This window comes from Trichomonas vaginalis, chromosome V (genome assembly GCF_026262505.1).
Source record: "Trichomonas vaginalis G3 chromosome V, whole genome shotgun sequence".
In the NCBI taxonomy this organism is placed as follows: domain Eukaryota; phylum Parabasalia; order Trichomonadida; family Trichomonadidae; genus Trichomonas; species Trichomonas vaginalis.
Window position 1 is genome coordinate 16559299 of NC_067207.1, and position 16839 is coordinate 16576137.

At 34.5% G+C, this 16839-nt stretch overlaps 11 protein-coding genes and 5 pseudogenes across 16 annotated transcripts, besides 1 other annotated feature; 11 read left to right on the plus strand and 5 right to left on the minus strand.

Annotated features, from left to right (window-relative positions):
* Positions 1-16839: part of a mobile genetic element that runs on past both edges of the window.
* Positions 89-742, minus strand: TVAGG3_0348700 (uncharacterized protein; the record flags this gene model as incomplete). Its single annotated transcript, XM_051231006.1, has 1 exon — positions 89-742. A coding segment is annotated over one exon (654 nt), but the record flags the coding sequence as incomplete, so codon positions are not given.
* Positions 792-1643, plus strand: TVAGG3_0348710 (annotated as a pseudogene). The gene has a single exon. A coding segment is annotated over exon 1 (852 nt).
* TVAGG3_0348720 (uncharacterized protein) lies at positions 1640-2041 on the minus strand (the record flags this gene model as incomplete). The annotated part of the gene is made up of 1 exon (XM_051231007.1): positions 1640-2041. One exon carries the CDS (start codon positions 2039-2041, stop codon positions 1640-1642), a length of 402 nt encoding a protein of 133 aa, XP_051100737.1.
* TVAGG3_0348730 lies at positions 2067-2680 on the plus strand (annotated as a pseudogene). The gene has a single exon. A coding segment is annotated over exon 1 (614 nt).
* TVAGG3_0348740 (uncharacterized protein) lies at positions 2934-3146 on the minus strand (the record flags this gene model as incomplete). Its single annotated transcript, XM_051231008.1, has 1 exon — positions 2934-3146. One exon carries the CDS (start codon positions 3144-3146, stop codon positions 2934-2936), a length of 213 nt encoding a protein of 70 aa, XP_051100738.1.
* TVAGG3_0348750 lies at positions 3713-4452 on the plus strand (annotated as a pseudogene). The gene has a single exon. A coding segment is annotated over exon 1 (740 nt).
* Positions 6161-6604, plus strand: TVAGG3_0348760 (keratin-associated protein family; the record flags this gene model as incomplete). The annotated part of the gene is made up of 1 exon (XM_051231009.1): positions 6161-6604. One exon carries the CDS (start codon positions 6161-6163, stop codon positions 6602-6604), a length of 444 nt encoding a protein of 147 aa, XP_051100739.1.
* On the plus strand, positions 6958-7758 carry TVAGG3_0348770 (integrase core domain containing protein family; the record flags this gene model as incomplete). The annotated part of the gene is made up of 1 exon (XM_051231010.1): positions 6958-7758. The coding sequence occupies one exon, from the start codon at positions 6958-6960 to the stop codon at positions 7756-7758; it is 801 nt and encodes a 266-aa protein (XP_051100740.1).
* On the plus strand, positions 8483-8875 carry TVAGG3_0348780 (organellar and viral DNA polymerase type B; the record flags this gene model as incomplete). The annotated part of the gene is made up of 1 exon (XM_001296908.2): positions 8483-8875. The coding sequence occupies one exon, from the start codon at positions 8483-8485 to the stop codon at positions 8873-8875; it is 393 nt and encodes a 130-aa protein (XP_001296909.2).
* TVAGG3_0348790 (KilA, N-terminal/APSES-type HTH, DNA-binding family) lies at positions 9016-9843 on the plus strand (the record flags this gene model as incomplete). Its single annotated transcript, XM_051231011.1, has 1 exon — positions 9016-9843. The coding sequence occupies one exon, from the start codon at positions 9016-9018 to the stop codon at positions 9841-9843; it is 828 nt and encodes a 275-aa protein (XP_051100741.1).
* Positions 10026-10439, minus strand: TVAGG3_0348800 (uncharacterized protein; the record flags this gene model as incomplete). Its single annotated transcript, XM_051231012.1, has 1 exon — positions 10026-10439. A coding segment is annotated over one exon (414 nt), but the record flags the coding sequence as incomplete, so codon positions are not given.
* On the plus strand, positions 10590-11021 carry TVAGG3_0348810 (organellar and viral DNA polymerase type B; the record flags this gene model as incomplete). The annotated part of the gene is made up of 1 exon (XM_051231013.1): positions 10590-11021. A coding segment is annotated over one exon (432 nt), but the record flags the coding sequence as incomplete, so codon positions are not given.
* Positions 11937-12917, plus strand: TVAGG3_0348820 (organellar and viral DNA polymerase type B; the record flags this gene model as incomplete). The annotated part of the gene is made up of 1 exon (XM_051231014.1): positions 11937-12917. A coding segment is annotated over one exon (981 nt), but the record flags the coding sequence as incomplete, so codon positions are not given.
* On the plus strand, positions 13260-14366 carry TVAGG3_0348830 (organellar and viral DNA polymerase type B; the record flags this gene model as incomplete). Its single annotated transcript, XM_051231015.1, has 1 exon — positions 13260-14366. The coding sequence occupies one exon, from the start codon at positions 13260-13262 to the stop codon at positions 14364-14366; it is 1107 nt and encodes a 368-aa protein (XP_051100745.1).
* TVAGG3_0348840 lies at positions 15330-15590 on the minus strand (annotated as a pseudogene). Its single transcript has one exon. A coding segment is annotated over exon 1 (261 nt).
* TVAGG3_0348850 lies at positions 15636-16059 on the plus strand (annotated as a pseudogene). Its single transcript has one exon. A coding segment is annotated over exon 1 (424 nt).

A 16839-nucleotide genomic window follows, 5' to 3' on the forward strand; every position in this document is an offset into this window, starting at 1 on the left:
GCGAATACATGTAGTTTGAAAGACATAATATAGATTCTTCAGCAAATTCACTTATACTGGATTTTATAACAATGTTCTCACGAGACCAAATACCACCAATTGACAATCTTGTAAGCAATCCTGCTGAACCTTCTACTGTAAACGTCGATGGTAACATTCCACGAAGGTCATCTATTGACATCTTTGAGTCACTGAATTTAAATATTTTCTTAAAGCAATCGTCATTATCTAACCATGCAATAGCTTTGAAGTTTTCATTCGAATATACATCTGCTTCATTAAATGTAAAACCTGACTTCTTTGCAGAGATGACTTTAAAATCTATTGAGTTTGTTTCAAAATTATATGCTATGGTAACTTCTGAAGGTAATGGATGCCCTTCCGCAGTCAGTTGTTCTCTCACTACCGTTTGAAGCTTTGTATTAAAAACTTTCATGTCATCTCCTGTATCTAAGTTCACATACACAGCAACAGGGAAACTATCTTGCTTCTTTGTTTCATCATTATATCTCAAAACATTAAAGTTCTTCAATAATATTGTTCTTCCTGCTGGAATACTTCGAACCTGTCTGATTTCAATAGCTTTCTCACCTCCTACATACTCTACCCAGTGTCTTGGATATTCATAAGTATACTGACTTTCTTGAATTTTGGTTGGTTTCATCATAACATGTTCATAGTATATCTTTATACTCTTGTCAGTTAGACTCGGTGCTATGTTCTGAATATTTCTGACTTGCATTTTTAATGGAGATAAAATGAAGCATTTAATACATGACGTAGATGAAGACATGAATGAAAGCAGTGAAAAGCTCAACAGTTCTCTCATTCTTCCTTTCAGTAAGGACTATGAGTTCTGTTCAAATGGTGTTTATTTCTATTGTGGAAAGATGGGTTCAGGTAAGACATTTAACCTCATTCGTCATATACTCATAACAGAGCGTTTAGGAAACGACACTTACTATGACCAAATCATTATATCAGCAACTTCAGACTCTATGGACTCAACAGCGAAAACATTTATGTCAAAAGTTCAAGCCTCTGTCGTTAAAGTTCCAGACAGTGAACTCATTGAATTTCTTCAACGTTACATTCGACGTAAGAGGAAATATTATGCCATCGTTGAATTTATACAGTCAGGAATGCAAAAGACTTCTGAGGAGATGGAAAGAATTATTGACAAACACCACTTACGTCAATACTCAGGAGTTTACGATATGAAACGACTTACAAACTACATTCTGTCAAAACTTTCAAAATACCCCTTCAAAAAATATCCTTCAAACACTCTGTCGTTTGTGACGACTTCGCCGGAAAAGGTTTAGTGTCAAAACCAGACTCACCATTAGCTAACATCATTACTAAAGTCAGACATTACCACTTAACTGTAGCAATACTTATGCAAACATGGAGGTTTTTAGCTTTAAACATAAAACGTCTCATAACTGACTTCGTTATCTTTCAAGGTTTCTCACGTTGATATTGAACTCATTTGGAAACAGTCAGGTATAACATTACCTTTTGAAGAAATTTGGGAAGCATATAAGTCTCTCATCTCTCCTCGTTCATACCTTGAGATTCATATCATGACTAATACCATTAAAGTCAAAAATATTCCATGGGAACGACCAACATTGTTTTAAAGTTTAACCTTCAATTGACTGATGGTAAACAAATTCCATGCATCTCTGTCGCCATTTCTGTTAATATTTTTGCTGTCATTCATATCATCCACTTCCCCATCCGTTAGCTTTTGAGGATATGCGTTAGAATAGCTGTTCTTAAATGAAGGCTTTTCACCTTTGAGAGCATAAACTCTATAACTTTCTGCATACTTTATGTTTGAACCTCCTGAGCCATCATTGACATAAATTTTTATAGGCTTCCACCCTTTGTTCATGTTCCTGCTTCTTCCCTTAGCTCTTTTGTTCAGTAGTTCTACATCTTTATACACAGCACCTGTCTCAGTGAATTCAACAATATTTTCATTCGTTAGCTTTACATTCAAACCCTTGTCGAGTATATTGTTCATTTCATACATATAAAAGGTTTTTATTCTATATGAAATGAGAAGCAAATCCATCTTAGCTGGTGCCGTTAATGTTCCAATTGAACCAACATCAAATGTTGACTCACGAACGACAAACAATATTGTCATAAAGAACTATAGTTCAGAGTGTTTGAAAGAAAAAGAACCAGAACTTAAGTCGGTGAATTTAAACACAGCTTCAAACGCTAACGCTACATCAGATGTTAAGTTAGAGTATCCACCACTGGACCAAATTCTTTCAAGAGAAGCCAACGACAACCCTTACACAAATGTTCAAACAAATCCTTCAGATAACGTAGACCATTACCTTCTTCAGTTATACCAAACAATTTTACTCAAAGACGATAAGAAGCTTTTGACAAATCTTATAAGCAAGAACCAAATAATTCTAACAAAGGAGGACCTTGAAAATGTTATCTCACGAATAACAGGGAAAAATGTGTCATTGACTATCTCGACCCTGAAATCGAATGCTGTGGTCAAACTCCACTATTCATGAAAATAGGTAACATCCGCATCATTGAAACACCAGGAACTACAGGAGTTGAGTTTAAGTATAAATATTCGAATGAATATACAAAACTTTCAACAGAATATAAACTTTGTTTGAAATATGTTTTAGTAAATTAAAGCAGTCAGGACCTTCGGTCTTGGCGCTTTGCGCCGTCAGTCAAAAAATTTCAAGTTAGCAATTTGTAATATCTATCCAAAACTTCTTCAACAGTATCGAACTCATCTTCATAATGCAAACCTAATCTTATTGACTTGGTGCAGTTTTCACTAACACAATATTTTTCTGTTCTCTTGACTGACATAACTAACTCATTTGTTTCATCAAACAGCAACAACCAAAGTTCATGACCTAATACATAACATTCATACTTTATATTTTTAGCTCTGAGTTCTCTTGTAAGCTGTTGCATTTAATATTTTCTAAAAAGTCAACTTCAACAGTCATTCGCACTGGTGCCTTCAGTTCTACAGGCTCTCCTTGAAAGTCAACAAGTCTGAATTGCATGTCTTTCAAATTATGAGGACTAATGCGAACCCATTTACCTAAATGAGTTGCTATGACAGGAACGTTTGGAATGAACATTGAATTGACTGCATAACAGAAGACTTATATTCTACTGAACCTTTACTATTAACTCCTGAAATACCTGTGACATTAGCTATTTTTGACTCAATGTACAAACAATTGCCATAACATACGTATGGAACAGATTTCATCTCAATCGTTTTGTCAACACTTTTCAAAGGAAATGTCATATGGTATGCTCCCAGAAGCAATTGAACTCTATGACTCATTCGTGTTATCTTAAACTCTTTCGCTGCTGAACTTCAATGTTCCCTCAGAAGAGAGTTCGACATCTATGTTGTCAATAGTTTCTTCATTTATGAGAGTATCTATGACTCCAGCAATTTTATCTATTCTATACCCAGCTCTGTTAGGAAATGTTATAACACTTCTTTTGTCATCTATTTCAATCTCTATGAAATCTGTTTCATCTGTTATGACAAAAGTTGCGATAGTATTGAAGTCAACAACTCTGAAAGCAAGCGCTTCATTCTGAAGACCTAAGTTTGTTTGTAGCTTTACTGTCCCGTATTCGTTTGGGTCTGTACTTTGCAAATAGAACAACATTTTATTCTCATTAAAATATGACTATTGCTGCATATGCGTATGAAACAAATGAAGCAAGAAGAGCACATGAACTAGTAAACGAAAACTCAACTTTAACCATTGAAGGCAATGATTTAGTCATTGACGATGGAAAAACTAAAAAAGTCATTGATTTCGATACTTTTAACACTTATGACCCATTCATTACAAAGTAAAGTTCCTATCATAAATGATGGAACGGTGCAATATATAAATTCTACAGTAGATGCCTCATTAGTGAAAGTATTAAATGTTCTCATTGAATTGTTAAAGAGCTTTCGATTTGACGACAACATTAAATGCCTAAAGAATTTAGTCATGAATGAGAAACAAATTCTCGGCGTTGCTGGTAGCAGTAATGATGTACACCTTATGACATTAGAATATTATAACGAACATAAAGATGAACTGAAAGGAGAGAAGGGTGACACCGGACCTCAAGGACCACAAGGAATACAAGGAATACAAGGACCTCAAGGCGAAAACGGTTTGGATGGTGAAGATGGAAAGGATGGAAAAACTGCTAAATCATGGATATGGAACCTTATAAATACTGGTTTAACAGCTGCTTCATATGGAGTTCTTCAATACCAAATCGGAAAGATATGGGCAGTACTTGGTGAAGAAGTTTTAGATGACGTTAAAAATGCTTTGAACTTCATTTCAAATGGTTCGGATACTATTAAAACTTTATCTGGTTGGATGCAAGAAACAAGGAGTCAAATAGATACTGTAAGACGTATAGCAAACAATGCACGTACGGGATTGGATACTTTACGAGAAGCACAAAATACACTAAAGGAAGCAAATGATATTCTTGGCTCAGTATCAGACATGCATGAAGATTGGCTTAAAGGTATTGACAAATCTTTAAAAAATCACAGTCAGTCTATTGCTGACTACAAGAAAAGTATAGATTTTTTACATAGTGCTATGGACGTACATGATGGAAGCATAAGGAACTTACTTAATGCTAACAATAACTTACCAGGAACTATTAAAGCATTTATAAAGTCCTTTGTAAAACCTGGTGCTCTAACATTTAGGTCTTTGAGAGCAAGAGCATTGAAGTCAAGAGATGCAGAAACTCCAACAGAACCTACAGAAGGAACTGAAACAACAGAAACTCCAGAAGAACCACCAAAACCAACAGCTAATGAAATATTGTTCGAATATTTTCCAAGGTACTCTGTTCTCATTGCATACATTCAAGAAATACTTAAGAAAGCAGACTTGACTTTAGGAGATGATGAAAGTTCTGTATATCTTTCGTTCCAGTTTCAAATAGCAGAACTTTTGAGACAGATATGCTTAATGTATGACAACATCTCTGATTTCACAAGATATGATGACGACCATGACCCCGAACACGGTGAAGAAGAAGTTTTACAAACATCCATTAAGACAGGAAAGGTTTTAACTCAAAGTCTCATTATTGACACCAAAGATGGCGAAGTGGACGTTCTTCAAGAGCTGAAGAAAAATACTTCTTCGGGAGGTGGTGGTAGGCATGAACTTGAAATAAATGAGATAGAAGAGAAATTAGCCGAAAAAGCAGATAAAAACCATGTTCATTATATAAGTTCAGATGAACAGATTATAACGGATTATCATGGATATTTAACACAGGATGAAAAATGAAGACAAGATGTTAATGAAAGAAGATATAAATTCATTCGTGCTAAAGGTTATGACATAACTGTACTGTACAGTATGACACAGGTAAAGCACCAGAAGCATTTGGTTATAACGATGAAATTTATGCTTCTACTTTCTTGTTAACGGTGTATTAGTTGAACCAAGATTTACATTGAGAGTTAAGGCAAAAATAACTTTTGAAGATGCTATTAAAAGTAAAGCTGACAAAGATGAACTTGACGCAACGAACAAAGTTTTGAAATCTCATAAACACAATATCTCCGATATAAATGAACTTCAAGCTACATTAAATAGTAAAGCTGACAAGAACCATACACATAATCCTTCACTACTGTTAGAGCAGACGACATAATATTGAACTATGATTTGGTTCAAGTGCACCTTTAGAGAATCCGAGTACAAGCGTAAAAGATACTCTTAACAATTTAGATAACAGTTGCAGGAATATCGAAGATCATGCCAGAAACTTTGAAGCATATGAACTACCAACAATGTTAGATAAGAAAGCCGACAAAACTTATGTAGATGAAAATTATGCAAAGAAGTCGGAAGTAAATGCTGCGCTTAATGGAAAAGCCGATAAAGAGCACGTGCATGAAGAATTTCAAACAATCAGGATTAAAGAAATTAAAGCATACATTGAAGAAGTAACAAAAACGGGAAGAGACGGTACACCTTTAGTTGAACAAAATATTTATCCTCATACTTTTCCTAATGGTTTAATAACAAACAATATAAATATTGTAGATGGCAAAGGATTTATAAATGTTTAACATGAACTTCAAACAATGAAGACTCAGATTCTTGAAACCATATATCCTATAGGCTCTATTTATACGTCAATGAACTCAACAAATCCGGCAAGTGTTTTAGGTTTTGGTACGTGGCAGCAGATTGTAGATAAATTCTTATACTGTGCTAACTCTTCAAATCAAACAGGTGGCTCAAAGAAAATTAAAGAAGCAAACTTACCTGCGCACACTCATACAGGAACGACAAACTTTTCTGGCGACCATAGCCACTCATTAAGAGACCACCCATTATACAATTCAGACTATAAAGCTGGCAATGACGTTTTATCTCCATCTTATAACAATTCAGCAAAAAAGACTTTTCGACCAACTGAACCAGGAGGAAATCATGTCCATACTTTCACAACAAATCCAACAGGCTCGGGTGCAGATTATATGCCACCATTTATGACTGTATTCGCATGGTACCGCGTTCAATGAACGCGCTTGAGCCTAGACCCTTTGGGTCAAGGCTTACCGTCTTGAATAAAATCTTTAACTTTACATAAATGAGCTTGAAAGAAGTATTCGAATAACATCCATGGAGGTCATTTAAGAAGTTCAATGAAGCTGCAAAGAGTTGGGGATTTACTAACAGAGCTGAAGTGAAAAGGTTCTTTGACAAAAATGTTGTACATCAAACAAAAATAATCCCTTACGACTACTTTTTACCAATTTACTCCAACACTACCGACGCATACCAATTTGACACTCTCGTTCAGAGTAAGAAAGGAAGAAAGCCACCATTCCTCATCTTCATTAATGTTAACACTCGCAAAGCATATGCATATCCAATGAAAAATAAAGGAACTCGTGAAGTGTTAAGAGTTTTACAAAAGTTTGTAGCAGAACATAGCCCAAGTACTTTAACATCAGACCAAGACGGTGCATACCTCAGCAATGAAATCACAGATTTTCTCATTAAGCATAACATAACTCACTACACTACTGAAGACCATAACCATAACATACTCGGCATCATAAACCGCTTCATAAGAACGCTCAGAGATTTAAACCAAGAGCGAGACTTTACCGAAGAAACAATGAAACATTTTCTCGAAGTATATAATTCCTCAACACATTCTACAACAGGACATACACCAAATTCAATGACACAACAACAAGAAGAAAAGTATATACAAGAGAAACGAAGCCAAACACAAAATATCAGAAATTCAACACAATTTACCCTCATTCCTGGTACAAAAGTTCGTGTAGTTCTTGACGACAAACCGTTGACAAAGAAATGTTTAAGGTTAAGTAGAAACTATTATATCGTAGACTCTACGCAATGTAATGGATATCTTATAAAAGCTGCTGACGACTCCATTGCGTTTTATCCTCGTCATAAATTAGTTGAAATTAGTAATGGCAAACTTGCTGAAACCATTGACGAAGCAAAGCGAGGAGTGGTTATTGAAATACTTGGCTATAACATAAACGATGACACTTATAAAGTAAGATATGAAGGAGGCGTTGAAGATGTTATACCATCTAAGAACTTGAGAGAGTCGAAGCCAACACATCTGGGACCATTAGAGCGGGAGTACTGGAAAGACAAAAATATGCCAGAAAGAATAAGAAAATTCTTCTAAACTTTTTCATTAGATGTAAATCAGACAAAAATAATGTTTAGGTGAAGAGGTGAGATTTCACCTCTTTTTTCACCTGTTTTTTCACCCTCGTGAATTTTCATGAATTTCCTTAAGATAGAAAAAATAAAGTTAGTTTTATTTTTATTTATTTTTTTATTTTGTATAAAAGATATGATTTCAACAATCGGCACAACAACAATTCAAGCTGCGAACGGCGGGACTCTGTCCACAACTACAGCACCAAACTCGTTAGTCATGAATCCTACGTCAATGTTGGTAGAGATGAAAAGCTTTTGAAACAGAAATCCAGAAGATAAAGCAAGAACTTTTAACAAGTAATTTAGACTGTAGTGCGAAAGATGAAACAAATGAACAGTATCTTTATGAAATGGAGGACCTCATCGACCATTTGCCTAAACTACCTGAAATTCAACACCAAAAACCAACCATTCCCGAATTTGACGAAATAGAAGTGAAACCAACTGACTCAGTAGAAATAAAGAAGTTCATACGAAAGGTAAATTATGAATTCCTAGGATATCATTGCAACCATAAAGTTATGGACAAAGATTGCGACATGATTTATAAAAATATTTCTGACATATATAAATCCGAAGAATTTAAGACATACGATAACTTTGTTACATTAGTTGCAAAATGTGTATGGCAGATAAGAGATAAAGACAGAAGAGGTAAGGTATGGAACGAACAAATAAGACCCGCTATGTTTGAGATGAAGAGAGCAATTGACGCTTTAGTTGTTTTAGCTGGTAATGTTTCAATGTATAACGCAAAAACGATGCCGCAATGTTCAAAATGTAAAGCAGCAATAAGAAAATATAACTACTCAGTCAAAGAGATAGAAAGAATGCGAAACGACTATGCAGACTTAAAGAAAGAAGCAGAAAAGCCAGCAGAAGATAAAATGGATATGTTGACATTTCTTAATAAAAACTATCCAACAGCAGAAGATTTCCTTCTGTCTGACGTCAAGAAGAAATATAAAGAGACTTTCGGCATGATTAAAACATTCAATGTACTAAAAGAAGAAATAGAAGCTACGAAATTGTTTAGGATTTCAAATATACATCGTACAATTCATGTAAAACGCTTGTGAAAAAAGAGGTGAAATCTCACCTCTTCACCTAAATTATATTTTTGCTGAAAAATGACCAAATTTCATGAATTTTCATAAAAGATAAAAATAAAGTTAGTTTTATTTTTATTTATTTTTTTATTTTGTATGTAAAGACAGTAATGTCAACATCAGAGAACACAACAACAGTTATAGTCCATGAAGCTATAAATGAAGAATACGAGTACATACAGTATAACAAACAGTTACGTCTCATTCGTTCAGTCAAAGACGATATGTACCAAATGCAAAGTATAATGAATGCTCTTCGTTCTACAAAGCAAGCATATCATTGGTTTGAAAACCAACAGACAAAAGAACTTTTAGAAGAATTTCCTCATATGATTGCTTCCCTCGGTTTTCCGAGGGAAGAGATTCCATACGAAAATCGCAAGAATTTGGCTCCTGGTTTGAAAGGTTATTATGTTCATAGACTTTTAGTAAATGCTGTAGCAATGTGGACTTCACTTCGTTATGCTTGTTATATTTTCATGATGTTAGATGAACTATATAAAGCAGAACGTGGAGAGGTGGAAAAGAAACTTCAAGCAAAAGATGAAGTCATTGAATCCAAAGACAAAAGCATACAGAAAAGAATACCGCGTTCAGTACCAAAAGGAAAGGAAAAGAGTTATAAGTATATGATTTATACTGAAGAGTTGGAAAATGAAGAAGATAAAGATATGGTTATGTTACATTTAGTCAGAAGAAACAACAAGAGCTTTTATGACTTAGCTAAAATATATAAATCTGACAGAAACTGGTTCTATCGTGAAAACTTACCGATTTCAATGACACCGAATGAGCAAATAAAGGAAATTGTCAAAAATACTCTTCCTCAAACACACTATGACATCAAAGGTTGCACAATACTTACATTCAAAGAAGACTTAACATTACTGAAGGAAAAAATAACAGAATATTTCGATAACTTCAAAGAGGAAGAATGAAAAAAAATCTCGTCGGGTGCCACGTTAGGACCATAGTGGAGAAAACCATGATAAAAACAAAACGCTCCATGTCGATCATAATCGACGAAGGGAGAATCGTCTGATCGTCAAGTTTATTTTGTTTTTACCATTTAATTGTTGTAAAATATCCATATGAAGACTAACCAAAAATATATTTTTGCTTAAATAGCTTCAGGGTCTATTTCTTCAACCATTTCACTTCCTTCGTCAATGTCAATAGAAGCTTCTTCAACCTTTGGTAAGAATTTCTGTATAACATCTTTGTTCGTTATTGTCTTCAGAGATGAAGGATAATATTTCACATTTGTTTCACCCTTCTTATATTCTTTCTGTTCGGAAAGATTTAAAGCAATACTGAAGAAGTCAACGTTAGAGTTCTTTATAACAGTATAGTGTGTATCTTTGACATTGACGAAGAAACTCTTTTGTTTCAAAACTACTGCTAACTCTTGTGAAGTATAACGTTTGCGGTCAATGACGATAGCTAATGGTCTGACATACTGACCAAACTTAGATTCTTTCACAAACTTCTTGTTAAAGATAACATTAACATTTGAAGCATTATTGAACTCATTCTTGATGGCAGTAGCGAGAGCATTGTATGAAAAGAACTTGCAATCTTGCATGTGTTTCATTAAAATAAAAATATTAAATTATTTTGAAAAATAACTTTAAAAAATCTAATCTAATTTTTTCAAAAAATATTTTTTTATTTCCTACTAAAGATGTATCGGAAGTTGTCTAAGTTAGAACACTCGGAAATAAAACAACTTCTTACAGATGCTAACATAGATGTTGCAAAGCATTACGCAACAAACAAAAAAGCACTCGCTGACATCCTCAATGACTATAATGGTGCAATAAGTTATGATAGAATTCATGAGTTCATAAAGCCGCAACGCGGCGAGGACGAAGTCCATGCAAGAGCATTTCCTTTAAATGACGTTGCTATTGACTTATATCATAGACGTTCAGTACCTCATGAAGTAAGAAGAGAAATGTTTGACATAACAAATGCAAACGTTGGTGAAACAAGAAGAAGAGACGACACACTGAAACAACAGAGAAGAGAGATGTTTAAGAGCGCTATAGAACAAGTCCGCAAAGTTAACGATGTCATTCGTTCCATTGACGACAAACCAAAAGAAGGTGAGAGATGGTTAAAGAAAGATGAAGAGAATAGGAAGAGAAATGTGAAGTCAGGCAATAGACTCATTGACTTTAACATCGAAGCTTTAGATGAACCAAACAGAGACTACTTACACAAACATTTCGGTAAGGTTTTCATGAGACTCTTAGAGAAGATTAAAATAAACTCCCAACAAAGATGGATGGTATGTTATAAACTTGGTGGAAAGTATGAATGTTCTACGTTAAACCTCAATAATATTGGAACATTACTACATCAGCTCTTGAAGGAGAACTTTATATCAGAGATAGAAGCAAATGCTGCAGGTATTGTTGAAATGCACTATGACTTCTTCTTGACAAACATAAAGAATCTTACTGAAATAAAGATGTATGATTTAACAGAATATGAAGGCTTAACGATGTCAGATGTAAAGAAAGGCAAACCAAAAAAGAGACCATATAGAGATGAAAGCACACTGACAAATGACCAGAAAGCCATTTTGGAAGCTCTTAAGCAAACAGGAAACCCAGCACTTATAGAAAGCTTTTGGAAAGATAATGGTGAAAAGAAGTTTTATAAGAAGAGAAGCGGTCAGTTCTGGAAGTATCTTTGCACATTACCTATAAATCTTGAACGCTACCAAATCTTCAATGAACTGAACAAAAGAACTGCAACACTTATGACAGAGGACAATTGTTTCGTTTATGCTTGCATTCAGGCTGGAGTAAATGAAGAAACTATTGACCACATGAGAGAAGTCATTCGTGTTAGAGACTTTCCTCAAAGTAAAGTACAAGAAATTTCTGACGCAACAGGTATATCATTTAATGTTACCATTGGTTATTTCAATGAGTCAAGACATAATGAAATAAAGAGATACATACCAAAAGAATGTGAAACTGTTAGAACTATTGACTTACTTCTTGTTGAAGACCACTACATGCTAAATGAAAGATTACCAATGACAACATATTTTATTCGCAACTATATAGAAATCTTGAAGGAGTGTGGTGGAATGAACATTGAGAAACAGATGAAGATTTATACAAAGAGAGAGAACAAATATGTAGTTCGTTATGATAGAACAACACTGTTATGGGATGTTATGAAAACATTGTGGGAGTGCAAATATTTCGAACCTATTTCTTATGGAGAACTTTTCACATATACGACTGACTTATATAAACAGAACCTTGCACCATTTAAAGATTTGACATATGCTCCAAAGTATTGTGTACAACTGAAGAAGAAAGCCGAGTCAAAAGAAGTAAATAAAAATAAGTGCAAGTTCATTCCTGAGCACGTTTTCTTTGCTGACTTTGAATGTAGCACTGATGGAGTTCATAAAGCTTTTAACATATGTTACGACGGTGAAGATGGTTCAGTGAGTGAAAGCATTTGGGGTCAGAACTGTGCAACAGAATTTTTGGAACGACTTCCTGACAAGAGTTTAATATATTTCCATAACCTCAGTTATGATATAAACTTCATCTTAAGACACATGACAGAAGTGAAAGGAACTCCCATCATTAAAGGTTCACGAACAATGCAGATAACGGGAATATATAAAGGTAAAGCAATCATTATTAAAGATTCATACACTGTTATAAATAAGAAGCTTAAACTATTTCCTGAAATGTTTCATTTGCAGTGTGGTGAAAAGGAAGTATTTCCGTATCAATATTATTCAAGCTCTTTATTAGCAAATGACAACAGAACTGGTGTCATTTCTGAAGCGTGTAAGTTTGTAAAAGATATTGATACGTTCATGAAAAACATAGATTCCATCAAAGGTTGCAGAATAGATGAAAACCACTTCGACTTAGAAAAGTATATATTTTATTGCAAACAAGATGTAAGAATTTTAAGAGAAGGTTTTGTTAAGTTCCGCAATGATATATTAAAAGAATTTGATTTAAACGTTTATGACTACGTTAGTATTTGTTCTATTGCTAACAAATTGTTTGAGAACAGAGTGTACTTCCCGAATGGAAATTTATATGACCTCTCAAATAAACCAAGAGAATTTATTTCACGCTGTATTCAAGGTGGAAGATGTATGCTGTCAGATAACATGAAACAAAAGAGCGAAAAGAAACTCATTGCTGACTTCGACGCTGTTTCATTATATCCATCAGCTATAGCAAGACTTTATACTTTAGAAGGTATTCCAAAGGTTATGAAGAAAGAAATGTTAAGCACAGAGTATCTCATGAGACATTTATTCGATGACGACCAAAAGGAACCCATTGGTGAAAAGTTTATGTCTGGCTTCTTTGTTCTCATTAAGATAACAGAGATTGGAATACATAGACACTTTCCTTTAATAGTTTGTGACCCTGAACTAAATCCAGAACTTAACGTTCCCAGAAGTTCAAACACTTGCTGTTTAATGTATGTTGACCATATAACATTACAAGACCTCATAAAATATCAAGGTGTCAAATGTGAAGTGTTGCAAGGATACTATTACGATGGAAACAGAGATATTAGAATAAGGGATGAAGTAAAGAAGTTGTTTGAGTTAAGGTTAAAGTATAAGAAAGAAGGAAATCCTTTGCAAGAAAATATAAAGCTCATTCTGAACAGTATTTATGGCAAAACTATTCTATCTCCTATTGAGTCAAAAATAACCATAGTAAATGACAAAGATGCTATAAGATATGCCATCAGAAACTACAACCATATAGTGAAGTTCGAAGGTTTGGATGGTTCAGATAAAACTATTTTCAAGCTAACGAAAAGCATTTGCAGACACTTTAACTTCTGTCCACTTGGTGTTAATATTCTGTCAATGTCGAAGAGAATAATGTGTGAAGTATTCTGTACTGCTGAAGATATGGGACTTCAAATATTTTACCAGGACTGTGATAGCATGCATATTTTCAATGAAGACATACCAAAGCTTGCAGCAGAGTTTAAGAAGAGATACGGTCGCGAACTTATAGGAAAGAACCTTGGTCAATTTCATTCTGACTTCGCAGAAATAACACCTGGAAAACAAAGTTTAGCATACAAGTCAATATTTTGTGGAAAGAAGACCTACATAGACTTACTCACTAACGATTTAAATGAAGTTGCATTCCATGCACGTTGTAAAGGTGTAAAACAAGACGTTCTTGCTTTCACAGCTAATGAAATGTTTCCTGAAGCTATACAATGCTATTACAATGAAGATAAGAACATTCACATACCTGTTGGAACATATGACAAAGACTCTGAGTTCAGTTTAATGAAACTTTACAAAGCACTTCATGATGGTCAAGAGATTGGATTTGACTTATGTAAGTCTTCTAGTCCTTGCTTTGCTGAAAAGTTTAACTTCTCAATAACGACTAAAACAAGCTTTATTCGTAAGTTGAAGTTCTGAGGTCATTTATTTTTGTCAGCAATGAGGTCATTCGTGATAAAAATAAGCCGCTAGCGGCAAGGGCGAAGCCCATGAGGTCATTTACAATACTGCGATGGTAGAGTTTAAGAGTTGTGCTTCAATATAGAGACAGTCCTTATGGTCTGGAGGTAAGAACACTGGGCAGTTATGGTCATGAGTGGAGAACATGTCTATCCAAAACTCACGATTGAAGCCAGTTAATTTATAGTATTTAGGGTTAGGAAGTGGTGAAGTTCTTGTATGACCAATGAACTCATTTTCAGCTCCCTTACTTAAGTTTGAATATAATATAGCTTGCTTTCTATCCCAAATGCCAGGTGTTACAATCTTTGAAAATTCATTTTTCCTCGGAAGCATTGCATCATAATTGAAAACATTCTTGAAATCATCACTTGGTTCAGAGATTTGAAATCTTATACGTAATGGATTTTCTTTCTTTTTAGCTACTTCATTGAATGGTGAATATATAACAAACTGACAGTCATGTGTTCCATCTTCATTTTCATTAAATTCATAATGAAAGTCTATAAGTTGTGGCTGACTACCTTCTTCTTTCAGTTGTGCAAGAAACTCACGTAAAGGCTGTAAAGTTTATACTTCAATGTTGAACTTTTTCTCGAACATTTCATTAAATGAAATCATACATTCTTGTAAAGTTGTATCGTCTTTAAAGTATTTGTATATGTGAATGTTTTGGGCGCTTAAAGACTGTTCGTCATTTTCTATCTCGACTTGAAGTATAAAGTCAACCTTTCTGAAAGCACGTGTTATATACATAGATGTTATGCCAATGTACTTCTCTTCATTTATGTTCACAATCCAGTCTGTTGGAAACTTAAACGTTACTCTGTTCCCCTTTATTTTGACGTCAGGGTTTTCACTACTGAACGCAACAGATAAAGGTATTTGTCTATACATTTAATTCGGATAAAAATAAACCATTTACTCTTTCTTTGCTTCAGCTTCTTTAGCTTTTGCTTCAGCTTCTTCTCTAGCTTTTTTCGCCAGTAGTCTTGGGTTCTTTTGTCTTCCAGCAGCTAATGCAGCAAGTTGTTTTTCACTAAGTTTTCTCTTTGGTCTCTATGGCTTTTGTTCTTGTTTTTGTTCCTTCAGTTCGGATAAAATTTGCTCACGAATTTCTTTCTTCAATGCTTCAACATCTATGACCCCTTGGGTCTTGTCCGTAGGGCTTGTCTGAGTCATTTGACTGCAGATAAAAAACAAAATTAAAACTTTAACCGATGTAAAATGAGCTTGTCAAAATCAGAGCGAGAGTCTATTATATTAAATGACGCAAGAGGAATACAACATCCTTTCTATTACGTAAGTCAGAGTAAAGATGGTAAAATATACGTAAGAAAAAGAAAGGTTCCATTAGCGAATGCAGAAAGCGACAACATTAAGGTGCATGGCACCGAGGGCGAAGCCCATATAAAACCTTCTGTTCAAACTGAGCCAAAAAGAACAAGAAGAAAAGAAGCCAGATGTACTTTCAATAACGAACCAAGAGCTTATTGCAAAGTTCGTGAATTTCATTGAAAAACAAACCGAGTCAAAGAATCCTGACCCGCCAGTGAAAGAAGTTGAGACAAAAGAGAATGTACAGTTCATTGAAAATGTCAAGAAACAACTTCCACCACGAATGCCAAGAAGAAGAGTGAGAATAATGAAGTAAATAGATATTTTTATCTGAAGTAAATACATGCAGAACGAACAGCTAAACGAATTTACTCCAGCAGAGCATATTCATCAGATTCGCTCATATTTCGATATCATAGACAATGCAGTTCAAATTGGTGACACTAATAGAAAATATTCTGACGCAAAGATTCCATCACAACCTGGAACTGCTAAAGATAACACATGGGTAACATTCAATCTCTCACCTCCTGGTGAAAATATGTTGGACCTTTACAATACATTCATTACGTATAAAATGGAAGGTCAATTTATTGTAGATAAAGAAATTGGTTCAGGTTCCAATAAAACAAACCCACCAGGATTTTGGATTGGTTTCGATGACGCTTTCTATGCAGTTGCTGGATATCAAATCCTTGCAAATGGTCGTATCGTATATTCTCAAGACAACGCAAGAGAAGAAGCATATATAACTTCAAACTCACAAACTACCGAACAAATAAAGAAAGTAGATGTTTTCTCAAAGACTCGACATGAAGATGTATGGAGTCATTCGGGAACATGCAGAACAGGACAAATTGTTAGTGGTCCAATTACAGCAGGAAAATCATTTGATTTTAAGCTTCGTTTAAGAATTCCTGTTAGAAGATTCCTTCCATTAGAAGCTATTCGATTTATTCCAGCTTTTGCAGGAAACATTCAGCTTAAAGTAAAGTTCAGTAGCGACGCCTTACAATGCACATCTATATCTGTAAATGATATCATTGCTTTCAATCCAACTCTTAAAGTTGCATTTGCTTCAGATTCAAATCCA